Source organism: Alligator mississippiensis, chromosome 13, assembly GCF_030867095.1.
Source record: "Alligator mississippiensis isolate rAllMis1 chromosome 13, rAllMis1, whole genome shotgun sequence".
Classification (NCBI taxonomy): Eukaryota; Metazoa; Chordata; order Crocodylia; family Alligatoridae; genus Alligator; species Alligator mississippiensis.
The window spans coordinates 59,376,686-59,399,785 of record NC_081836.1 but is presented as its reverse complement, the minus strand read 5'-3'; the positions used below and the strand labels follow the sequence as shown (position 1 = coordinate 59,399,785).

Here is a 23,100-nt window from a genome sequence, read left to right as displayed (position 1 = left end):
AGTCGAAAGGTACTCTCTCACCCGGCTGTTCTCTGCTTTACTGCCTTTTAAACAGGAATAAAAAGTATAGCATTTGTACATATTATTCTTTACTTATTCACATAGTTGTCTATATTATTCATCTTATCGCAATAACTCTCCAGGACTCCATCATTTCACTATGTTTTTCAAACAGAACCTAGGTGGAGGTCATTTCTCTAAATCTTTTACAATTAGAAAGTTAATAAAGCCTGCTGGGTCAGTGATATACAGAGCTGTCTACTGAGGAAGACAGCACTGGGGACCCAAAATAGACACTGTAGACTTGAAGAGTAACATCTGCCCAGAAGTTTTATACCTGCAACAGCTCTCAGTGAAACTTAACCATCACATTGAAACGTAGAAGTCTGGCAGTATAGCTACAGGAACAAAGACTCCTTGTATAAATGTAGCTTACTCTGGCAAAAAGTGCTTCCCACCCCCCCCCCCCCAATACAGATTATACCAGTCCCCCAAACAAAATCAGCTATCCCAGCAAAAGCTGGTCGAACTACTCAAAAAAGCTGTTGTGTAGCTAAAGAACTGTTGCAAAAGATGACACAGCCCTAAGCAAAACTGCTATACCAGCAAAACTGTCTGTAAAACACACACCGTTTATTTTTAGTTTGTTTACTTTAACTGGAAAGGGGTAATTATTGATAATACTGAGCTCTAATGCATTGATAATGAAGGCATTAATAATTTCTCCACCACACAAATTTATTATCTCCTACAAAGGAAGTATTTGGCCTGTTTTCCTCACATATTTGGGTTCCTCTTGCTAAACAACCACATCTCCCACAAATGCTACAATTCTGTCTCACAGAAGCTTTGATAACATCTTGCATATGGGGCCAATTTGAACTTTTTAAATTAAATAAAGTGACTTCCCTTATCTGACATAACCGGAATTACACCAGGCTTAGCCGGCAAAAATGCCCAGATCCATCAGTTATACCTGCGTTCTGACACTGGAAGTCTGGTTGCCTGAACAGAGGGAACAGAGAAAGAGAAAGAAATAATAAACTTTCCTTTGGCAGAAAACATCAAGTGTGCCCCTCAGCTGAAAGCATCCAAGGAGGAGCCACGCTAACAGACCACCTGTGGTTGTGCTGAGGAAGCAGCAGGGCACTGGAAAAATACAACACCGAGTCTCTCTCCTGCCTCTCCCCATCCTTCCCAGTTCATAGCAATTAGCATCACAGGATAGCAGGGCTGGAAGGGACCTCATAAGGTCATCTAGTCCAACCCTCTGTTCAAGGCAGGATCATCCCCGATAAACCACCCCAGCCAACATCTGTCCAACCCACTGTTTGCAACTTCCAACGATAGAAACTCCACAACTTCTCTAGGCAACTTGTTCCAGTGCTTGACTACCTTCATTGTCACAAAGTTCCTCCCCATCTTCAACCTACATTTCCTCTGCTGCAGCTTGAGGCCATTGCTACCCGTCCTGTCCCCTACAGTCACAGAGAAGCGCCCACCACCGCCCGCACTATAAATTTCCTTTCGGGGATTTGAAGACTGATCAACAGCCCCCCTCCCCCTCCTTCAGACTAAATAACCCTAGCTCTTTCAGCCCTTCCTCATGAGTCACGCTCCCCAGGTCTCTAATCATCTTTGTTCTGAGCTGGACTCTTTCCAACGGGTGCACATCCTTATTGACGTGTGGGGCTCGAAACTGGACAACAACCCAGGTGAGGCCTCACCAGTGCTGAACAGGACAGAAGACTCATTTCCCTCGATATGGAAACGACACTGCTGGGAACGCAACCCAGGACGTGCTGGGTCTTTTGCAACGTGAGCAGACTGCGGGCTCGCATTCAGCTCAGGCTGTACTGGAGAGGCCTTAACTTCTTGGCCCCATGGGCCCAATGAGTGACACGAGGCTGCCCACGCCTGACCAGGATCAGGATCAGGATCAGGACCTGCACCCCCCGGTTCCCTCTGCCAGGATCACCCCACACCGCCCTGCGTGCCAGCGGTCCCCCGGCACCCCCCGCAGTCCTGTCGCCTGGCCACACACTGCCCAGGCCGTACTGGTACCTGTCGTTATTGTCCCGAGCGCAGGACTCAGCACTTGTTCTTGCCGAATTACATCCGATTAATTTTGCAGTTCTCTCCAGGTCGCTCCGGATCCCAGGCCCAGCGGCTCTCGGGAGCACCCGCAACTCCACTCAGCTTGGCGTCACCCAGAAGTCTGCCAAGCGTGCACCGAACCCCATCGCCCAAATCGCTAACGAAGGCATCAAACACTAGTGACGGCAGAACAGACCCCTGGGAAGCCCCACGTGACACGTCCTCCCGACGAGACGCGACGCGACGCTGAGCCGTTAGTGACAGCTCGCCGAGCACAACAATCCACCGACAACCGCGCCCCGCTGGCTCTCGGGCCCGACCCCCTTCCACCGGCCAGCAGGCGAGCGTCGAGCGCCGCTTCCTGCCGGACCTGCCCTTACCTGTGCGCGGCGGGGAGACGGGACGCCGCGGCCCGACCCCCCCGCCACCGCCGGCCCCGGGAACGCAGGGGAGCAAGGTCCGCTGGCAGCAGGGCCGGGGCCGGGCCGGGCGACGCGCAGCAAGGAGCGGCGACCGGAGGGGTCGAGCCCTGGACAGGCGGCCAGAGCAGCCGCGGGAAGACGTCCTGAAGACCGGCAAGCCCCAGGAACCCCCGGGGAAGCGTCGCACCCGGCCCGGCCCGCGCCCCCCGCACCCGGCCGAGCCCTCCTTCCCCCGCTGCTCGGAGCGGCCGGCGGCACCGGGCGGGCGCTGCGCCAGAGGGGGCCCGGCCGGGGAAAGGTCACGCGAGGCCGAGGCGCGACCAGGCCCCTCCGGGCGCCGGCGGGAGGTGTCGTGTCGGCCCGGCCCAGCCCGCGCAAAGCGGAGCGCAGCGGGCAGAGAAGGCACGCCCTCCCCGGCCCGGCCCGGCCCGGCCCGGCCCGGCCTCCACCTTCCCGGCGCCGAGGCCCGGCGCCACTGCCTGCCGGCCGGACCGGACCGGACCGGACCGCGGAGCGCACTCACCAGGGGGCTGCTGGTGCTGGCCATGGGCCCCGCCGGCGCAGCCGCTCCGGCTCCGGCTCTCGGCGCCCTTTAAGAGCGCAGCTCGCGGCGGCGGAGCCCGCTCCAATGGGGCGCCCGCATCCTCCGCCGTGACGTCACCACAACAATGCCCCCCTCTCCAGCAAGGGCGAGACTTCCGCGCGTCCTGCCTTGCCGTTGGCTTTACTGCTTGCCGCTCATGCGTAGAGCCGGAAGCGGCCGCTCACCATTTTCCTGCTTCCTTGCTAGCAGGGCGCATGCGTGGATCTTCTGAGCATGCGTAGCCGCCACACCGACGCCACTGCCCTCACTTCCGGCCAAAACCCATTCGGTGGGCCAAGCGGAGGCGGTGTCAACATCAGACCGATCGTCACTTCCGGGCGCGGCCCCACGGCGGGCTCTAGTCGCGCTGCTCCGCCCATTTCCGGGTTGGCGGCGGGGGGCGGGGCGGGCCGGAAGCGGCTCACGTGGCTCAGCGCGCGTCCCCATTGGGCCTGAGCGCGCTCCCGGCATGCACTGCGCGGCCCGTCAGCTTCCCGCCTGCGGAGCTCAGGTCCCGGCCTCTCGTTACCGAGCGGCGCCCTCGGCCGCTCCCTTGCCGCCGGCAGGGGCCGTAGTCGGCCCGGAGCGCGATGACGCCTCGTGACCCTTCGCGTGCGCGGGCCCTGCCCTGCCTGCCCTGGGGCGGCCCGGCCTAGCGTCGCCCCGGCGTCACGGAGCGCCCGGCGGGCCCTCGCTCCCCACCGCCTCCTCCCCCTCCCCCTCCGCGAGCGGGCTGCGGTCGCTTCCCCCGGCGCCGCCCGGGCCTCCAGGGCTGCCCGCCCCGCGCTCGCGGACAGCTGCCCCCCGCCCCGCCCCGCCCCCGTTCGTGCTTCCTCTCGCTGTAACGAGGTCGCTTACCCGAGTGGGCTTGTACTGGAGTCGGTCAGAACTGGTTCGGATGAAGCTTTGTCCCCCCCCCCAAGCTTGAGGCGCGGGCGTGTAACATTGCTAGGGAACCTGTGCTGAATACCTCCTCGTACCACTACCTGTGCGGTTGTGGCCAGCCCGTTAACCATCTGGAACAGCATCGAACACGACCCCGCGCTGGCCGGGGCTCTGCAGGCGGCAAACGTCAGCCCCTGCCCTGCCCGGCATCGCCACGTCCTTCTATAGCCCCTTGTTCCAGGAGTCGAGCTAGCGGGCCCTTGCCGCCTGCGCCGGAGCGCACGCGCCAAGCTTCGCCAGGCGTGCGCGCTCTCTTTTCAAGAACGCCTCCTTACAACTCTCAACCTTGGGTTCCTCCAAAACTTGGCCCAGTTTTTACCTCCTAATTAACAGTATTTTTCCCTTTTTTATTTATAAAGGTACAGTCTTTAAGAAATTTCTTCTTCCTTTAAAAAAAACAAAACCAACCAACCAAACTTTGGGCAACAGCGAGCAGGATTCAGGTCCTATGAACATCGCGAGTACATGCACACGTTTGGTTCCCTTGTGGCAGCAAAACCCTTCCTCGGCGGGCACGGAGCCAGGCCTGCGCCTTCTGCCGGCGGCGGCTCGGCCTGCTCCAGTTGCCGGCAGCGCTCCCACCTGCCCGCCCGCCCGCCGGCCGCCAGGTGCATCGCGCGTCCCACTGGCGAGGCTGCAGCAGCAGAGCTGTCGAGCACAGCCGCTCTGGTGGCTTCTCTGAGGATGCAGCGTCTGCCAGCAGAGTCCTTGCGATGCAGGCACACCCTGTTCTGGCTTGTAAGCCATCCCCCCGCCCAACCGAGTTTGTAATGTCCTTGGTGATATTTAATGGGATGCTTCAGCAGCAGCTTCAGTTTACAGAATAATTAGCAACTGACCTCAGAGCCCAGCTGCATGAAGCCTTTGTAGACTTGAGCCCTTGGGGTTTTTTGTTTTTCTTTTTTATTTTAAATTGCATGTTGATGCTTTATGCTGCTCTGCGTCCATCCTGAAGCCACTCCATTTTCTGTACAGGAGAAGAAAACCCCAGACCCTCTGATCAGTGTCTGACACGGGCAGACCCCAGGGAACGTTCTTTATAGTTGGTCTAACAAAAGACTGATATCACCTCTACCTGGTGGCCCTATTGGTCTACAGGGACAAGGAATCAGGACCCAACCTGTATCCCTAAAACCATGGTGGACATTGAAATTAGGTGTTTTTTAAATGAAAGCTTCATAATTTTACAAGAAGGAAGCTAAATTCAAACACCCTAGAACCTGAAAGCTGACACCCTTGCTCCTGCCTTTTGTTTCAAGTTAAATTTGCATGTTCACAGAGCACCAAGCTGCCTCTACACGAGCAATTCCTTGCCCAGGAGAGCCTTCCACCTACCCATGCTCCTGTAAAATATGGAGCATCATAACCAGAAGGAAAAATAATTCAACACCCTGCTTGCCATTAGACAACTTTGAGGTAAATGGACTCCTCTCACTTATCTGAGCCTAATTTGCACAAAGTGAACTTTTCCAACCAGGAGATCTTATACCACCTTCAGCCCTCCTGTGAAATACACATTTGCATTTCCACCTAGAAGAAATTTTACAATCTTTGCATTCTATGCCTGAAGAAGGGGGGAGTGTGCCTGAAAGCAAGACTTTGCAAACATCCAGTTGGTCTGATAAGCAAAATCACCTCTACCATGAGTTCCCATTCCTCATAGTGCAGCTGCCACCTGTTGACTGAGCTTCCAGCGCTCCTACGTGCTGAGCGTAGTCCCTACTCAGACACAGGGCTTTCCTCCAAGAGCTGCAGACAGGTGCTGGCAATTAGGAAGCTGGTGCTCCTCTTTCCGAGTCAGCACTACCTTAATGAGGAAGTGAGTTTGTTTTGCAGAGCCATTTTGATGTGCACATGCCTTAATTGAGCAAACTTGTGATCTTGTTTATTATAAGCCTCTCCTTCCTCATTCCTTTCTCTTCTCTGTAGTTATTACCCTCAGTCATATAACATTTAAATCACATGGTGAGCTCTTCCAGACCAGATCCCTGGCAGTGAACTGTGCTCTGGAGCACTTTATGCATCTGAGGGTTTAAAAAAAAGCCATCATGAATCTTTTGCTTACTACTAGTATTGATGTGCGTCTGTGCTCTAGCAGCAATAATGAGAACACCTCCACTGGTAGTGGGGACCCAGTACTGCCACAAGATTGCCATGTGATTTCCCTTTAGCTCGAGGGGCTCATGTTTTGGAGCACAAGGCTCTGCCTACACTTACTTGCACTAACTCCCTAGTGACTTGCATACAGTATAGCAGCATGCCCAAAGCACTCTGTGGTTGTAGATGCATTACACCAGGGAACAAGGCATTACCTGATGTGGTATCAAGCTCTGCTGCTGCCCCAGCTAGCCAAACCAGCACAAACCTTCCACACGCTCAGGCTTGCTCCTGCCCAGGCCTTCCTTCTAGCACTGCTCACACAACCTTACTACCCCCTCAACTCCTTCCTTACCTGAGCCCAGGTGCCCTTATATTACCAAGCAGGTCTGGCTTCCTGGTTACCTGCCAGCTCACATGAGCTGGCAGGTAACCTAGCCACAGGACTCCCTTAAAGGATCAGCTACCTTGGATCCATAATGTTTAGAGCCAAATCCTGCTCCTCCTCCAAGAGGCATTTATGTGGCTTCCAGGTATCTAGCGCACTGACCGTGAAACTGCTCCACCCTGTGCACAGCTCCCAAGCTATCCACGTTCCTTGGGCATCTCCACTTTAGTGGAGGCAGACATGCTCAGAGAGCCTCCACCAAGGTGTTTACCTTCACATATGCTTTGTGACAACCTAGTCCATCTGCAAATCACCTAAATCCCATGCAAGTCCCCGAGCCCTTACTTGGCTAGTGAGGAATAGGAGAAACCACCCCCACCTACTGTATTTGGAATATATTTCCGTGCTCCAAGCCCTGAGTCAGCATTACACAGCTTCAGTTTCTCCACAATAGTTAAATTAATGCTTGCAATAAAGTGTATCTTCCCGCTGTGTGGTGCTGAGCCCTTTTGTACAATGTGGAGCTGGGTTCTTCATGAGTAGGCACCTAGGGGCATAGGCACAGAAAGGACCTGCAGGATCACCAAGTGCAGCCCCCTGCTACCGCAGGTAATCAAGCCATATAAATATATAACTCTCATATGCTGATGTCACTGCACCTTAAACTGGTTGGGGTTTTGGCCTGCATGACTCCTAAGGGAAGGAGATGTTCCAGAACATCACTGTTAGCAGTTACAAACCTCATCTCAAGACTAAACTTATTCATGGCAGTTGAATTTCTTCTAGGACCAGCGTTGCCCTTCAGGTCAAAGAGCTCTTCTCCCACTCTGGTACTCAACTACTGGATGCCTTTATAGAGCAACCAGACCCCATGTCAGCCTTCCTTTGCTAAACTAAACGAGCCAAACTCCTTCCATCTCCCCTTCATAAGACAGGGTTTCCAGCCACCTGATCAGCCTTAGCCCTTCTCTGAACCTAAATTGGTCCATCTTGGTCACGGGAGACCAGAAATGTACCCAGCAGTCAGAAGGCAGCTGGTGTCAAAGAATGCCTGTCATCTAGGACAACATGAAAAGAGATTGCCTTGTGTATTCACTTACAGAAGTTTTGGAGCTTTATCTTCCTGATCCGCAGAAGTGCACAGCCACTCGTTACAGGTGAGTTGTAGCCGGCGCACACCTGGCGAAGAGAGGCGAGGTGACGGCACTGCGGCCCCCGAGAGGCAGTGCAAAGGGCGGCGGCCCATTAGATAGCGTGCTGCCTGTTTTCAGGGGCCCGACTCGTCTTTCTGCATCTGGATTGAGGGGAAATCGGTGAAAACGGAGCTTTTCCAGCAGAGGGCAGCAGGGTGCCGCCAGGACAGAGCGCCTTTGAAGGTGGCCTGGAGAGGAGACCCCCTACCACACCGTGCCCCTGGAGCCGGGGAGCATTCATTTCGCTCCAATGACCGAGTCCCTCTCTTCTGCTCTGGGAGGGCTCTGAAAAAGGGGGTAATTCCTCCTCTCAGTGCCACCTTTCCCCAAACCGATTACCCGTGTTTCAAGTGCCAAGCAGTCGAGATGCTGGGCCAGAGGCCTGACCACAAAGTAAGTGTCTTCATGCTGTCTAGGTGGGGCCAGTGAACCAAAACTAGTGCAGAGCAAGCCGTTCCCTGTTGACTCTGCTCTCCCCCCATGCTTGTTTCCTTTACAAGGCTCTGATGGGCAAGGGGCTGGACTGCGGCATCCCTGTGAGCAGCCCCATGAAGACTTTGCTCGGTGTGCAGCTCTGGCCAAAAAGCAAACGAGATACCAGAATGCTTAAGGGCTGAAATGCAGAGTAGTAGAGAAAATACAATCAATACTTCACACAAAGCAAGCGTGCAGGACTAGTCGCTCCATCTCTACAAGGGTGTTGCAGCCTTTGAGGCAGTTCAGAGGCCAGCAACAAGAATGGTTAGGGGCCTGGAAGAACTCCCACATGAAGAGAGATTGAGCAGAGCCAGATTTGCGCTGTAGAAAGGAGATGACCCCAAGCCACCATGAAAGCATACAAATTAATGAAGGAAAGCTTCTCCTCTCCATGTCTCAAAACACAAGACAGGGGGATGCTCAGTTAAACTGAAATTGTTTGATTCAAAACCTCAAAAAAGGAAACGTTCTTGTATAATGAGCAAGCGGACTGACACTCACTGGCTCCGGATGCCAGTGGGGCAAGGACTTCAGCGTAATTCAAAGAAGGGTTTGTGATTTACATGGATAACAAGAATATTCGGTTGTGATCATTAGTGCTAAAACATTTTTGCAACTCATACAAAACCTCACTGACTGAAGCATAAACTAATCTCCAGATACTTGAGATTAGGGTTAAACTTCAGCATAGACAGATTACCCCAGATCTGCTTATTTAGGGATTGCTAACGCTGTCATCTGAAACATCCAGTGCCAGATACGATCAGCGGCAGGATATTAGACTAGTGGAGCTTTTAATCTAGCAAACAAAGACAAGACAAGACCCAATGGTCAGAAGATGAAGTTAAAAGAGGACCAGACAAGAAATGAAATGTTAATTTTTAACAGAGAGCTCAACCAACTGCTGGAACCCTTTACCAAGAACTGCAGTAACTCCCCACCTTGGCCCCCTCAAATCAAAGCTATCTTCTTCAAACACGTATTATTCCTGCACCCGGACGTGGGAGCCAATGGGTGAAATCCTCTGGTGCAGGGGTCGGCAACGTTTGTGGGCAGAGTGCCAAAAACATCCACAACCTTGACCTGTAAGATGTTGGCGTGCCAGGGGTGGATGTCAGCGGAGCCGCGAGGGGCCTGGCAGTGCAGCCCAGGCCCTTCCCCACCACCCGCACCGGGGCACACTTGCCAAGCAAAATGCCTACTTATGCCATGCTCTGGCACCCATGCCAGGGTCTGGCATCTCTATGGCAGGAGGTTGGACTAGCTGGTTACGATGGTCCATTCTGCCTTTGAAATGCACGACTTGGTGGTCCACAGGTCTGCCAGCAAGGCCCTTCCTAGCTTTGTGTGCCAACCCCAAGCATTCCTAACAGAGCATCAGGACCCTTCAGATAATGAGATTTAGAAAGCCAAAGTGCATCATTTTGTTTTCCTTGTGATTTCTGAGCCTGCAGTCAATTAGCAGAAATTTGTTTCGTGCTTTTCCCTGAAAGAGGAAAGCTAGGCAATGAGAGCTGAGCTTTTCCAACCACCCCGTGGCCCCAGAAGCTGGGGCTTTAAAAAAAAATCAAGACATTCAGGATAAAAATACCAAAGTTGGCACCTGAATGACATGGGTGTGAGTGAGGGGTGTCAGGTCCCTGGTGCCTGTGTCTGCAGCAGTCAGCAGCTGATGGAGACTGAGAAAGTAGGGCTGTGCGAGGCTTTGGACCATGCTTCGGATCCGGAAAAGCTTCAGATGCTTTGGTGTCTGAAGCAGCGTGCCCGGATCGAAGCGCTGGCTTTGTTAGACTTTCCAAAGCACTTCGGAAAAGCTTCGGAGCCACCTCGGAGACCTGGCCATAGGGTATAATGGGGACTCAATTAAATATCTATAACTTTGTTGTTTTTGTCTGATTTGGATGAAACTTGCAGGCGTGGTAGCCTCTGCTGAGAGCATGAAGCTTCAAGAAGATCGGTGCAGGAGTTCGGGGGGAACTGCACCCCAAATTCTTGAAAGAAAACTTGTGTCACGTCTATGTGGTGCACCACAGGGGGCTGAAAACTGCAGGGGTGGTGGCCCCTGGTGAGGCCACGAAGTCTGCCAAGTTTCAAGGAGCTCGGTGCAGGGGTTTGGGGGAACTGCCCCTCAAGCTGCGGACAAGCAAAACTGGTGCCATGGGTGACCCTGCGTGTGCAAAGCCGCAGCGGGGTGACAGCTGCAGGGGTGCTGGCCCGGCTGCGGCCACGACGCCTGCCCGCTGCGGAGGAGATCGGTGCCCCTCGCTGCTGACAGGCAACACTGGTGCCGCGCGCGGGTGCTGGTGGGACTGCGCTGTCACCCGCCGCGCATTTGCACGCGCAGGGTCACCCAAGGCACCCGTTTTGCTTGTCCGCAGCTTGAGGTGCTGTTCCCCACAAATCCCTGCACCGATCTCCTTGAAACTTGGCAGGCTCCATGCTCTCAGCAGAGGCTACCATGCCTGCAAGTTTAATCTAAATCAGACAAAAAACAACAAAGTTATAGATATTTCATTGATTCCCCATTATACCCTATGGCCGGATCTCTGAGGTGGCTCCGAAGCTTCGGCCGGAGCGAAGTGGGAGCCGGGTCCGGAGCGCTGGGTCCGATCCCTGGCATCCAACGCGGCCAGAGCCAAAGCCGGATCAAATAGCTGCCGACTCGCATAGGCCTATGAGAAAGTAGCTCTCAGCCTTAAGGCCCCACCACCCAGACACTCCCCTCACCCCCTTTTCTCCTTCTAGGTCTCCCCCTTTCTGCCTCATTTCTGGGTCGCCCGTCCGGAACCGAGCCTGGCAACCTTGGGAATTGTTCCAGGTGATGCCTCTGCTGGGTCTAGGGGCAGCAAGAAGCGAGTACAAATGCTGGACTTGGTGTTGCAACCTTGAGCCTGGCTAGCCATGTCTTACAAACCCTTGTGCTCGCCCTCTTGCTAGCACCGGCAGATCACTTGTTAGCTGCTGCCAGCACAGGAATGTGTACACCGTCAGACAGCACTGCTTGCACTTTCAGAACAGATAGCTAGCTCAGATCTCTTCACCTGATTAATGCTTATCTCCGCTCAGAAATGCTGTAATGACTCTAGCACGACTAGACCTTTAGAGAAGATTTAATGACTGAAGATTAGGTCAACTTTTTTTAACATTCAGTGACTTCATTGTCTAGAAGGGCTCGCATGGGAGTGAGAGCATGGAGCCCCCCGGCTGGAAGAGAGCAGGGCCTGCCGGGCAGGACTGGGGTGCTGCGGGAGAGCTGAGGGGTTCAGCAGAGCTGGAGATGGGGGTGGGTGGGGAAGGGGATCCTTGAGCCACCTGAGCAGAATTACAGGGAGAGCCTGAGAGCTGAGGCCCACGGCAGGCCCGGTACTGTCTGGTACTGGCCAGTGTGCGACTGCCAGCTCTCTCTGCCTTTTGCTTTTATAATCTTCAAATGAAGAAAAAGGGACTTCTCTTCTGCTTCCAGAACGCTCCCCTCCGCCATTCTGGCTCAGGCAGGAGAGGACCGGCGATTTCCCCTGCCTGTCTCAGCCTGAACAGGCCCTGCCTTTCGGCACTGTCCTAAAGGCAACAGCAGGGAAGAAGCAATGCAAGTGGCTGCAGGTCAGGCGTTTACTTCTTGGAAGTGTATTGGGGAGACTTCTTTCTAGGACATGCTTCAGACAGGGCCAGATTAACACATAGGGCCCTAGACAGGTGCCTAGTTTGGCTAAGCAAAGAAGAGGCCCAGTTGTGCTTATTTTACATATTATAATTCTTGAATGAAGGAAGTAGGGGCCCATGCGTTTCATTGCCTAGGGCCCACTAAAGGGTTAATCTGGCCCTGGCTCCAGAAAGTCAAGCACCAATATCTGCTGCTTGAAGTTAATGATGCATTGAGATATAGAGGCCACGTTGCAAAGAGAAGACATCTGAGGATACCGCAGCTTGGCTGAACCCCTCTGCCTCTGCGTCAAGGCAGACGCCTACTCTTCTTTCAGCATGAGCCTGCGTTCCTGACGCTGGACAAACGTGCTGATTCTAGACGTCTCACCCTCTTCTGAAATGAGCACGCGGATGACTAAACACCGCAGGGCTCAGTTACGGTTTTTCCTCCTATCGGGAGATTACTATTTCATGGTCGTGGCTGCAAAATTGACTCTGCTGTCAAGTGGCTCCTACTGAAGTGACACTGGTCCTGGGGACCATGGGGGTTACGTAGGCTGAAATAATGGGAAACAAGCATGAGACGCTGGTAGCATCAGCTGGGACTTCTGTTCAGGTAGTGGGACTGCTGAGAGTGAACGTGAGTCCTGGGGAAGCGTGCTGCTCTTGTTCCTTTGGACAGCTATGTTGCGATCATATTAATATATTATATGGAATGAACAAGACACGCATTAGATGGATTAGAAACCATCTCACCAACCAGTCTTAAAATGCAGCTGTTATCAGGGAGATGTCAGTGACCTACCCTCCTATCCTCGCCTGTTGCTGCCACCGCGGCAGCTCCAGACTCGAACCTCTCCTCTCTGCCCTGCGGTGGTCCTACAGCCTGGATGTATTGTTTCAAAGCGTCTTTTGGATGTTCTTGGGCTCTGGCTTCTCAATAACCACATGCAAATGTTAGCTCTACTTTATTTACTTAAGCATGCAAGGAAAAAAATGCGGGTTACAGAAAAAAGCTTTGTTTCTTTGTGGCTAATGTTCCCAGTGTGATAGCACAACGTCCTCCGCTGCTTACAAACTATGCATTTTTTCAAGTCATTCTCCCCATAAAACACAAAGAGCGAGCACATGCACGTGCCAGAGAAGGTAAAGAAATTACTTGCTCTGTTCTGGTCCAGAGGATGGTGTGTAGTGGTGGTTAATTCAGCCTGAGGCCGGAGTCAGCCTTGGTAGGCAGTTTGAACTTCTCCTGAGGTTGGGGAAGCTGGATGAGATGGAGGGCCCCACTCCCCCCACCCCCTGGCAGGTGCTGCATTACACAGGCAAAGGCAAATGTAGGACTAGGGACACGAATCCAATCGGCACAACACCGCGGCCTGAGCTCTGCTCCCATTCTGTGCAGCAGCAAACAAAGACAAGCAGGGGCGGCAGCCCACCACAAGTAGCCGAGCCCCTTTGGAGGTGACTCTGGGCTTCGTGGTACTTCTCACTCCACGGAAAACAACTACGCTGGTCACAGTCCTCCTGCAGAGGTTTCTAATAGCTCTTTATTCGCACGTCGCCACTCCGTAATAGAATAACCTGCAGCAGTCCAGAGTATCTCAACAGAGGAGCAGGATTCAAGTACAGTCCAACCGTATCGGCCCATTCAGTATGACTGGCTGTGGATTTTAACATTTTTCCATCCACAGGTTTTTGACAGAAAGTTTTGTTTGGGGCTTTTTTTTTCTTTTTTAATTCAATGACCAATTTTGCAGCAGGTGTGTGAGCTTCCTTTAAAAATTCTTAATTTTTCATTGGAAGACCCAGAACGCCCACGATTTCTTTGCCAAAGACCAGATAGAAAATGTTGGTGTCTTTTTCCCCAAGCAAAAAAGGTGAAGTCACACCCCCCTCCCTCACTTTGTGACCAGCTCTACATTTTAGGTCTGTCCCAGGGCTCGTCTGTGGCCTTGGTGCTGCGAGAGTGCCCGCGGAGGGCCGCAGTGCCGGGCAGCGCCCGTGGCACGGCAGCCCTCGGTGCCTGCAGCTCACACCGGCTCCAGGCTCAGCTCCCACGACCTCTGTGCCTTGCCTGCCTGGCGCACGCGGCTGGCCTCTCTTCCTCATCGCTGCCATTTCCCAGTCCCACTTCCATCTCGCTAGGACTAGGCTTGCTCTCCCCTTCACAGCTTTGCTGCTCCCTGCTCGCTGCCTCTTGCCTCAAGGCTTGCGGCTGTCCCCCGCCGTCCCACGTTGCCCCCCACGATACCAGCGTGGAAGGCCTGTTGCCTGCTCCATCCCCAGACTGCCCTGCCTCAGCAAGCTGCCTTCTCCTGAAGCCCCAGGCCCTGCAGACGTCCCACCCTGAGGCAGGGCCCTCCCGGGATCTACAGCTGTGCTCCTTTCACCAAGCTCCTTCAGACAGGGGTTGAGCCGGGTGGGCGCAGGCGCCCTGCGGAGGGCGATTCAGCTGCAGAACGCCTCGGGGTGATTCCTCGCTGAAGCGCGCTAAGCTGGTTGCATTACATCGCTGCAAAAGGTCCTTACGCAGCTCTAACTGAGAGCTGCTCAGCTGATCCGGCCGAGAGCCTCTGGCAAGGTCTCGCTGACTCTTCCCTTGATACCTGAATTGTGGGACAATGCGTCAAGCTGGATTATGGGACCGACACGGCGAAACATGAAGAATCGGTCACGCCAGCACCCTTGCTCTATAGGTCTCCCTCTGTCTGTTACAAGCCCCAGAAGGAGCCACGGGAGCAGAGGATAAGGACTGCAAATCCCCCCTGTCCCTACGTGGTTCATAGATTCGTAGATTCATAGATGTTCGGGTCGCAAGGGACCTCAATAGATCATCGAGTCCGACCCCTGCACGGGCAGGAAAGAGTGCTGGGTCTAGATGACCCCAGCCAGATGCTCATCTAACCTCCTCTTGAAGACCCCCAGGGTAGGGGAGAGCAGCTGCGAGCTATAAAAGGCATCCCCTTCTGCTCTTTTACCAGTGAGAGGAGAACAGTCTGACCACCAGCCAAGGGCCCGCAGGGCATGCTCGTTTCTCATCAGAGACAGGAGCTCTAAAACAAGGCTCAAGTGGCTCCTCCTGCAGCGGTTTCAGAAGAGAGGCCGAGGACCAGGTGGGCCATGCAGTCTGAATGCTCCTGCTGCTGTCCCCACCAGGCGAAGGCCTCTCCCTAGGCCCCGGGTTGGTAGCAGCAAAGAGCTGGCTGGGATAGCTGCAAAAGCTTTGTGTTTTCAGTGCTGTTAGCAAACACTGAGTGTCTGAACACAGGCCAGCCGGGCAGCCCCACGCAAAGCCACACGCTTTGCAGAGAGGGGAAGGAAGTGGGCGACGGTGGCTGGCCTGTGTGCACAACTGTCCCAGCACGTCTGCTACCGCTCCCCTTCTAGGAGCTGTGGTTGCAGGCACATATCGGCCCCTGGGTGCATGCCCTTCAGGCAGTCACCTCTGGAAGGGGAGCAGGAGCCCAGGTTTGAGCAGGCTCCTGCTCCTGCTCCTGCCCAGCGGGAGGCCTGAGGGTGAAGGGAGCCGGGCTCCTTCACGAAGGGCAGCGAGATTGGCTTGGGCGGCTCTGATTTGTTGTCACCCTTTAGTGACCGAGAAAGCCCCAAGCCGTGCCATTGTCTGGGCTGTGATTTTACCATCTGCAGCTGGCGATCAGGTCCTAGTGCCCTGAAACAAGCTGCCCTAAAGTTAGAAGCAACACTCTGGGTTTAGCTAATCTGAGCTGGAAAGTTACTGCTATCCAGGCTCAAAACAGCGAAACGCAGCATTGAAAGCTGTTCAAGTACTGGAACCAGGCATTCCTGGGAAGCCAGGTGGTGTGTAGCATGGTCAGCATCCCGCTAGGGAGCAGGAGCTCAGCACCGTGTTAGTAGGTGTGTTACAAGGGCGCTGTCTTTATGAAGCACCGTAACTGGCTTGGAGCGAGGCTCTGAACTGAGCGGCGTGCAGGGCTTAGTGGCCTGACCGACCTTGCCCTGCTCTTGACCCCACAGGAGACACAGGGCTGGGTTGCAAGGGGCTGCAGGCAGGATGCTCCCGTGCTGGGCGCAGGGCAGGAGCATTGTGGGATGCACGGTGTCCCACAGACCTCCCCGCTGCTTCACCTGCTGGTGGGTGCAGAGGCCTCCCGGGCTGGCAGAGGGGGCGTGAGGCATGCACCAGGCCATGCCACTGCTCCACGTGCCCTGCCTCCTGCGCAGAACGTCACCTAGCTGCCTTCGCGCCGTGCTGAGCTGACCTGCTTGGCTTCGGCTGCACGTGGCTACAACGCTTCTGGCTCAGGAGGCAGCGTGCGCACAGCAGCATGGCGTGGCCCAGCTGGACACCACGAGCAAGTGCGAGAGATGCCCTTGGTGAGTGTGTGCCTGGCCCACCGCGCGACAGAACTGGGATTGTGCTCAGCCCCTGCACAGAGTGGGTGGAAAGCAAGGCGGTGCCATGAGCCCTCCTCCGCGTCTGTGCAGGGGCTGGGCACAGAGCTCCTCAGCACCTGGCTGGACGCTAGCAGGCATTGAGGTGAGCCAGGTGGTGGGTGCCTCAGACCTGGTGACCCAGCAGGGCAGCGTCTTCCCCGCTGGGTGGGTGCTTGCGCAGACTCCCCCCTTCCAGGAGCTGCAGCCATTCAGCAGGGATCGAGCCCCCCGCAGCATCACCGTCGCACAAGGTACAGTAGTCGTTGCTGCAGAAGGACAAGCTTTCCAGCTCCAGAGACTTCTGCAGCATGTACAGGTCAGCCTCGCCCTGCTGCAAGTAGAGCAAAGGGCTCCCTTCCATGTCAGGGCTGCCATCTTCCATCGCGCTTCCCTCCAACGGGGCCAGGGCCCCTGCTTCAGAGTGGTCGTGTGGAAACAACGCTGCCAGCCCCACCGCTACCTCTTTTGCACCCACGTACGGCTGCGCTGGGCTTGAGGCAGGGGCGCAGTCATCCTCCTGCAGAGCCACGCTGGTCTTTGCCACCGACTTTAAGGAGATCTGGGAGATCACTTCATGAGCGCTCGGATCAGCCACGGGCTCCACAGACACTTTGCTGAGGTCACTGGCTTCATGTCTTCTGACCTGGCCACATGCCTCCTTGGGGCCAACCCAGTCCTAGAGCAAGGAGTGATAGATACAGGACACCCTGCTTAGAGGCAGGCTGTGGACCCTGCACAGGGGCTCTTACACCCTTCCTTCCAGCTGGGCTTGGCAGTGGGGAGCAGGGCCCAAATTGGCCGCTCGTCTGAACCTCCATGGAGCCAACCCTGAATAGCGAAGTGAGGATTCAGGTCCCTGACCCCCTTGGGGGAAGGTCTTATCCACCAGGCCTCCCGCTTCAGCCCTGAACTGCACTGCGAGCGGCTCTGCTGCCTGAGCTGCCCGGACGCAGGGAGCGGTGCCTGCAGCCGGTGCGAGGCAAGCCAGGGCCAGGGCCAGGGGAACAAGCAAGAGGCAGCTGCACTAGCGAGGAGGCCGCTGCGCCCCGTGTGCTTTGCTTCTGCAGGCCCCGGGGCGGGCCCCGATCCTCCTTCTCTGCAGTCGGACTCAGAGCCAGCTTCTGGAGAGGGCTGCAGTGCCGAGCAGCCCCTCGCTGTCTGCCAGGAGCAGGAGTGACTGATCCTGCAAACCACCTTCCCACATCATGAGACAGGTCGCGAGGAAGGAAGGGAGTTTTCTGTTACCTTGAAGTTCCCGTTGTGCAGGGTGTAGAGGGGCTGGAAGAAAGCGGCAGGGGTGGGAATGCTCAGGCAGGTGATGCTCTTTGCCCTGGGGAGAGAAAGCAACACTTCCTAGCTCCAGTCCACAGAAACGCCCCGTGTATTGCACCAACAGCCTGCAGAGTCACCTACACACGGCCCTTTCCCACGGCTCCCGCTGTCTGTCTGCACGGCCGGGGGGCTGCGAGGGGGTGTGCGTCGCGTGTGTGAACAGGCAGCGCAGTGTGCTGGGAGACAGCCGGATTTCTGATGGCTAAAGTGTATGGTTTCAAGTCCTCTCTGCGATGTGTCTAAGTCTTTTGAGACCTGGTGTACTGCAGTTTAACCGCGTTAGACAGCTGCTGGGGCTGCTTCCACTCGCAGGCATTGAGCTCACACACCACTTCGATGAGAAACCTTCCAGGAGCGGGGGCAAGGGGCTCCTGATATTTAGGTAGCAGAAACCCGCCCTGTTCCTCTTGCCATCTAGCACAGGCCACAACGAGCTCCGCGGCCCCCTCCCTGCCTGCTGCTCCGGGTGCTGCCCGCAGCGTTGCTCCCATGCACGACGCCTGCTGGCCTCCGCGCAGGGAGCGTGGGGCAGGCTCGGGTTGGCTCTGCCCGTCCCGGGGCTTGCTGGCCATCGTGAGACATCCTGGGGCTCCTGGCGGGTTCTGCCGGGAGCTTCGAGCTGCGTTCCCTGCTCTGGTCCTGAGCTCAGCCCAGAGCCCAGGAACGGGATCTGCGTCACTGAGCCTGATGGCACTTGACTATTGCAGATCCCAGCGGCCGGTGGCCGGGGAAAGCCTCAACAGCTGTCAGACATCAGCCCTCAGAGCTCACCGACTGCTCCACACCAGTCGCCCCTAAGCTATCCACTTTACCACCATTTAAAACCTATTCAAAATATTTCTTTTATCCTTAAGAGACACAACCCAGCTCCTTGGCTTCGTTTGGGTTCCCTGCAAGGTACTTAGCTAATGAAGAGGGACCCAGGGAAGGGGGCTATATCTCAGGCACGTAAAGAGAGATGGTCCTGGAGTCTTTGCACAGCACGCTCCTCTAAACCCAAGGTATTCACAGACTGGAGTCTTGGAGGGGAGACATGGCCCTAATACATGGATATATGATTTATACTCAACCTAGTAAAGGCAGCAGCCCTTGCATGAAACATACCTGGAGGGGAACTTGCAGCTAAACAATAGGTAGAGTATAACGCCGAGACATACGGGAATGAACAGAAACTGCAACGTGCTGGTGCTAAACGGCTCTTCAGGCAGCTGCACCAAAGCTGGAAAAGAAATTATTCCATTAGTAGAATCGACTCACAAACGAGCCATAAAAAGACTGCAATGCATCCAGATACGTTCAAGAAGCCATGCAAACAACACAAGCTGCTAAAACCTTGGGAGAAAGCAACACAGGTATAAAGGATGGAAAGATATCCACTCAGATTCACGAATCTCTCCCCAACAGCCTTTCCGTTCCCAGTGTTTCTCTCTCTCTTGTCAATAAAGTGACTTTCAAGATCATAGGACGCGAAACAGGACAAAACGCTCTCTGCACCTGGGAGAGCAGCTCTCTGAAATGCTGTCGTCTGGCTCCACTCGCTCCACTGACTCTCATAAGATGTCTCGCCTTGGGAAGTTTTGCAGCGAACTCTTGCAACATAAGTGATGCCAGCTTGAAACTCTGTGGCCTCAATGTCGACGCTGGTTGCCGAGTTGAACAGGTTTTTGTGCTGGGCTTGCTGCAAGTGATGACGGAAAAAGCTCAGTTAGTGCATGGCAGAGGCTGAGACTCTGCTCGGCCCTACCTCCTTAGCGGCATCTCGATGGACTGCACCGTGGGGGGCAGGTGGGGTTCAGGAGGGACACTCCCCTGTCTGAAGTGTCAGTACCTTGTAAGGTGCCCATCAACCTCCTCCTGGGATGCCAGGTGCCCAGGCAACCCCAAATACCAGTGCCCGGGGCGTCCATCAGAGCCAGGGGCAGGGGTTGTGCCCAGCTCCTGCCAGCGGAGGCTGGTGTAGTTACCTCCCAGGACTCGTTCTGCTCCTTGAACGCCAGCTCGTACTGCAGGATCTGCTCCAGGAAGGCAGGCACGCTCCACCAGAGCTGGCACTTGTCGGCACTGAAGTTGCTCTGCAGGCTGGAGGGGGGATCGCACTTAACTGCAAGAAGAGAAATGCGTTACGCCCACTGCTTCCTTACAGGGCAGCCACGGGCAGAGGGCACCTTCCTCAGCTGGCTGCGGCACAGGAGGTAGCGGAGGCTCTCAGCATCTCCTCATCCTGGGGCTAGCAGGACACTGGCTCAGCCCCCGGAGCAGGTCAGAGCTCGCCAGGGAAGAAGGGTCCTGGCGGGGCTGCCTTGCCAGCCAGCGACCACGTGCACCATGCTCCAGCCCTGCCTGCGCACGCAGAGACCCCTGAGCTGCAGGACAGCGAGCAGAGGAGCTTGTGAGAGACGGCTCCCACCGCGGGGCATCCCCGTGGCGCTGAAAGGCAGCTGTCAGGCAGCCACGTGGTCCTCTGGGCACAGTCCCCAGACCCGGGTCGCTCCTCTGTCCCAACCAGCAGTGCTTCCACGCTGTGGGGAGCCATGCCCAGACTAGAGGTCTGGAGGGGGCATGGCCTCGCTCCCCGGGGCAAAGAGGAGCAGGGGCGAGAGCCCTGAGGCCCAGCAGGGCTGCCGGAGGCGCCGGGGCTGCCCCAACCCCAGCATTAGCCGGCTCAGGCTCCCTTGCTGGTAACCGGGCAGGCCAGGCTGCTCGGGCCCCATCTCCCTCGGGCTCCCCCTCCGCAGGCGCCGGGCGGCCCCCGACTCACTGTGCAGCCGGGGCTCGTACTCCTGGAAGGCGACGTACGCGCGATTGCCCTCAGAGAAGCCGCCGTGCAGAGACACGCGGTAGCAGTCCAACTCGCCGAAGCGATTCGACACGTGGATGGAGCAGTGATGCCGCCGCGGCGAGGCCCCGCTGGCAGTCAGCACGCAGCTGCTGGTCTCCGCGGGGATCAGGCTGCAAGAAGCAGGGGCTGAACCTGTGTCCGTGCGTGCGGGGGCTTTGCGACCTCCGCCGGGCGTACCCGTGCCGGGCTGAGGGCAGGCTGGCCGGGAGCAGCCTGGGGCTCGGGGCCGGTCCTCCCCACCCCACCCCACACCGGTGTGGACGGCACAGGGCAGCCCCACCGCCCGGCTCCAGCCAGCTGCGGGCAGGTAGCGGAGCCGGCGAACGCGGGAGGCTGGCGGCACAGCCCTACCCAGCGAGGCAGAGGCAGAGGCAGAGGCAGGCTTGGCAGCCACGTGCCACGGGCTGGCGGAGACTCGCTCGCACCCCTTTGCAGACCCGCCGATGCGGGGGCCTTCCCGCCTGCCAGCGGGCAGCAGGGAGCTGGGCCCGACAGGGTCGTGGCTGACGCCCCCCACCCCATCCTCGGCCACGCCTGCCGCCCCGGGCAGGGACCCCACCGCGCACGGGCCTTACTCGGTGAAATTCAGGTAGAAGGGCCCGTCCCCCACGGGCCCGTCCGTCACCCACGTGCAGTCCGCCCGGGTCTCGTAGTTGTTCAGGCAGCTCAGGTTGCCCGGAAGCTCCTCTGCGGAGGAAGGCCAGAGAAGTCCTGCTGGTCAGCGGCCGTGGCCAGGCCCCGGACCCAGCCCCTGCCCCAGAAAGTCCACTGCTCCCTTGCCCGCTGCGGGGCCCAGCTCCCCTCCTCCGCGCACCTCCCCTACTGCGGGGACACGCTCCCTCCTGTGCCTCCCCGGCTGCGGGGACACTCGGCGTGGCCGAGCACCGCACGTCCTCGGGAGACGCCCCCGGGGCCGTGGGCAAGAGCACGAGCAGCAGCTCACGCGTGCGTGACCCCATGCTCCCCTCACCTGTCCCTTCCCCTTCTCTGGCGAGTGCAAGGGCAGCGAGGCACAGCTGGAGGTAGGTGCACTGGGTGTCCTGGCCCATGGCAGAGGGGTCTGAAATACAAGATGCATCTGGGAAAGACCAGCTCCCTGCACCTGCCGGCCCGGCTGGGCCCTGGCCGTGCCCCTGAAGGGCTCCGCGCGGGGCCTGCCGCTGCCTCGCCGCCAGCACCCGGGGTGCGCTCCGTGCCCGGGTCCCACCCGCCGTCGAGGGACGCGTTTCATCCCTTCTGGCCCTGCCTCCCCCGGCAGCCGCGGCTGCAGCCAGGCCTGCGAATGGCCGCGCGTGGTGGACGCCACGAATGAACAGCGCCTGCAGCTTCGCGTGGCAGCCGCTGGCCAACCCTCCTCGGGGTGGGAAGTCTTTTCTCCACCCGGCTGCCCGTCTGCTTTACTGCTGTTTAAGCCCACGGCCACCTGTCCTGCCTTTTGCGGAAAGAGAAGGGTTTCCTCTTTCACAGCAGCCTTTCAGCTGCCATCACGTCTCCACCTCCTTGATGTCCTTTCCCGCTGCGGGAAGCTCACCTGGCTCCTTCAGCCTCCCCTGACAGGCCCGTTCCCCAGCCCTTTCACCACCTTCACCGCTTGTCTCTGGATGCTCTCCAGCTCCTTTACATCCTTCTTGCCCGGGGGTGCCCCAAACTGGAGGTGGCTCCGGCTGAGGCCCAGGTAGCAGCCCTATTCCTCGCAGGCAATGCTGAGAGCTCATGCGAAACATCCCAGTCAGGAGCGGCCGGTGTTTCTGGGATGCCCCCATGTTCAGAGAAGGGCCCCCACGTCTCTGTGGCCAAGCAGAGGATCCAGCGCCGCGCCTGCGCTGTTCTGAGCAGCCAGCGCATCGGTAGCAGGCCCAGGGAGCTGACAGCCGCTCCCCCAAAGCCGTGCGGGTAGCGGAGGAGCAGGCTTGTGCTGCCCCGTCACCCCGCTGAGAGCGAAAGGGGAGGCCCAGGACGGAGGATGGAGATCTGGCCCCGTGAGAGCAGGCCCACAGAGCCCGGCTCGTACGGCCTTGCTAACGCTGGCTGCAAGGGGTCAGTGCCAGCGAGGGAGGAGAGCGGTTTAAGCGAAAGGACAGCGCTGGCCTGAGAGCAAACAGGGACACCGGCTGCAAATACATTCAGGCTGGAGATGAGGTGATTCCCAACTCTGCCAGCAGCGCGGTGCCGGAGTGGGACCAGGGACCTGTCGTGGCGCGAGGTGCCGCTGGGCCAGTGCGTGCGAGGGGCGACGCGCCGTGGCTGCCTGCAGTCGCAGGGGCAGGACCCAAGGGCCCAGAGCTGTCCTGCCAGCCCCGTGTCCCAAACAAGAAAACCAAGTGGAGCAGCTCCTGTGCTACAACGCTGCCTGCTTCGGGCACCCCCTGTGCTGGCACCGCGGTGCGGCTGGCTGAGCGGTGGGTGGGCTTCGCCACCACGAACCCACGTACCCTCCACCCGCAGGTTCAGTGAAGATCCAGCTCTGCTGATGATGTGTTTTGCGCGGGGGCTGCAGAGGGGAAATGTCAATTAACCAGCTTCAGCAGAGGGAGGCACAAAGGCCTCTTCCTTATCATTCTATCAGGGCTGCTAATGATGCCAGCGATAAATGCAGCAAGTGACTAAATATGAAATAGAGAGCAATGCACAAAGGCACGCACACACTGAGGCACATGTGTGCACCTACA

General features: G+C 57.0%; 2 protein-coding genes and 1 long non-coding RNA gene across 5 annotated transcripts in view; all 3 read right to left on the bottom strand.

The window, feature by feature from the left end:
* Positions 1 to 3,250, bottom strand: part of PDPK1 (3-phosphoinositide dependent protein kinase 1) — a 101,718-nt gene extending 98,468 nt beyond the window's left edge. The window contains exon 1 of one of the 3 annotated variants that reach the window (XM_059716790.1): positions 3,043 to 3,250. In XM_059716790.1, the coding sequence (XP_059572773.1) occupies positions 3,043 to 3,066 (24 nt within the window). In that variant the 5' untranslated portion in view covers positions 3,067 to 3,250. The remainder of the gene's footprint in view (positions 1 to 3,042) is intronic. The other 2 variants (XM_019500399.2, XM_059716789.1) reach the window with 2 other exon arrangements.
* Positions 3,251 to 4,373: 1,123 nt separating this feature from the next.
* On the bottom strand, positions 4,374 to 7,823 carry LOC132244662 (uncharacterized). The gene is made up of 2 exons (XR_009456365.1): positions 7,633 to 7,823; positions 4,374 to 5,014 (listed from the first exon to the last, which is right to left on the bottom strand). It is a non-coding gene; the product is annotated as an uncharacterized LOC132244662 (long non-coding RNA).
* A 4,976-nt stretch (positions 7,824 to 12,799) lies between these two features.
* LOC106737976 (interleukin-9 receptor) lies at positions 12,800 to 21,480 on the bottom strand. Its single transcript, XM_019500398.2, has 8 exons — positions 21,402 to 21,480; positions 21,007 to 21,118; positions 20,351 to 20,541; positions 19,557 to 19,693; positions 19,087 to 19,270; positions 18,697 to 18,811; positions 17,506 to 17,590; positions 12,800 to 16,936 (listed from the first exon to the last, which is right to left on the bottom strand). Exons 1-8 carry the CDS (start codon positions 21,478 to 21,480, stop codon positions 16,385 to 16,387), a joined length of 1,455 nt encoding a protein of 484 aa, XP_019355943.1. The 3' UTR covers positions 12,800 to 16,384.
* Positions 21,481 to 23,100: the final 1,620 nt, after the last annotated feature.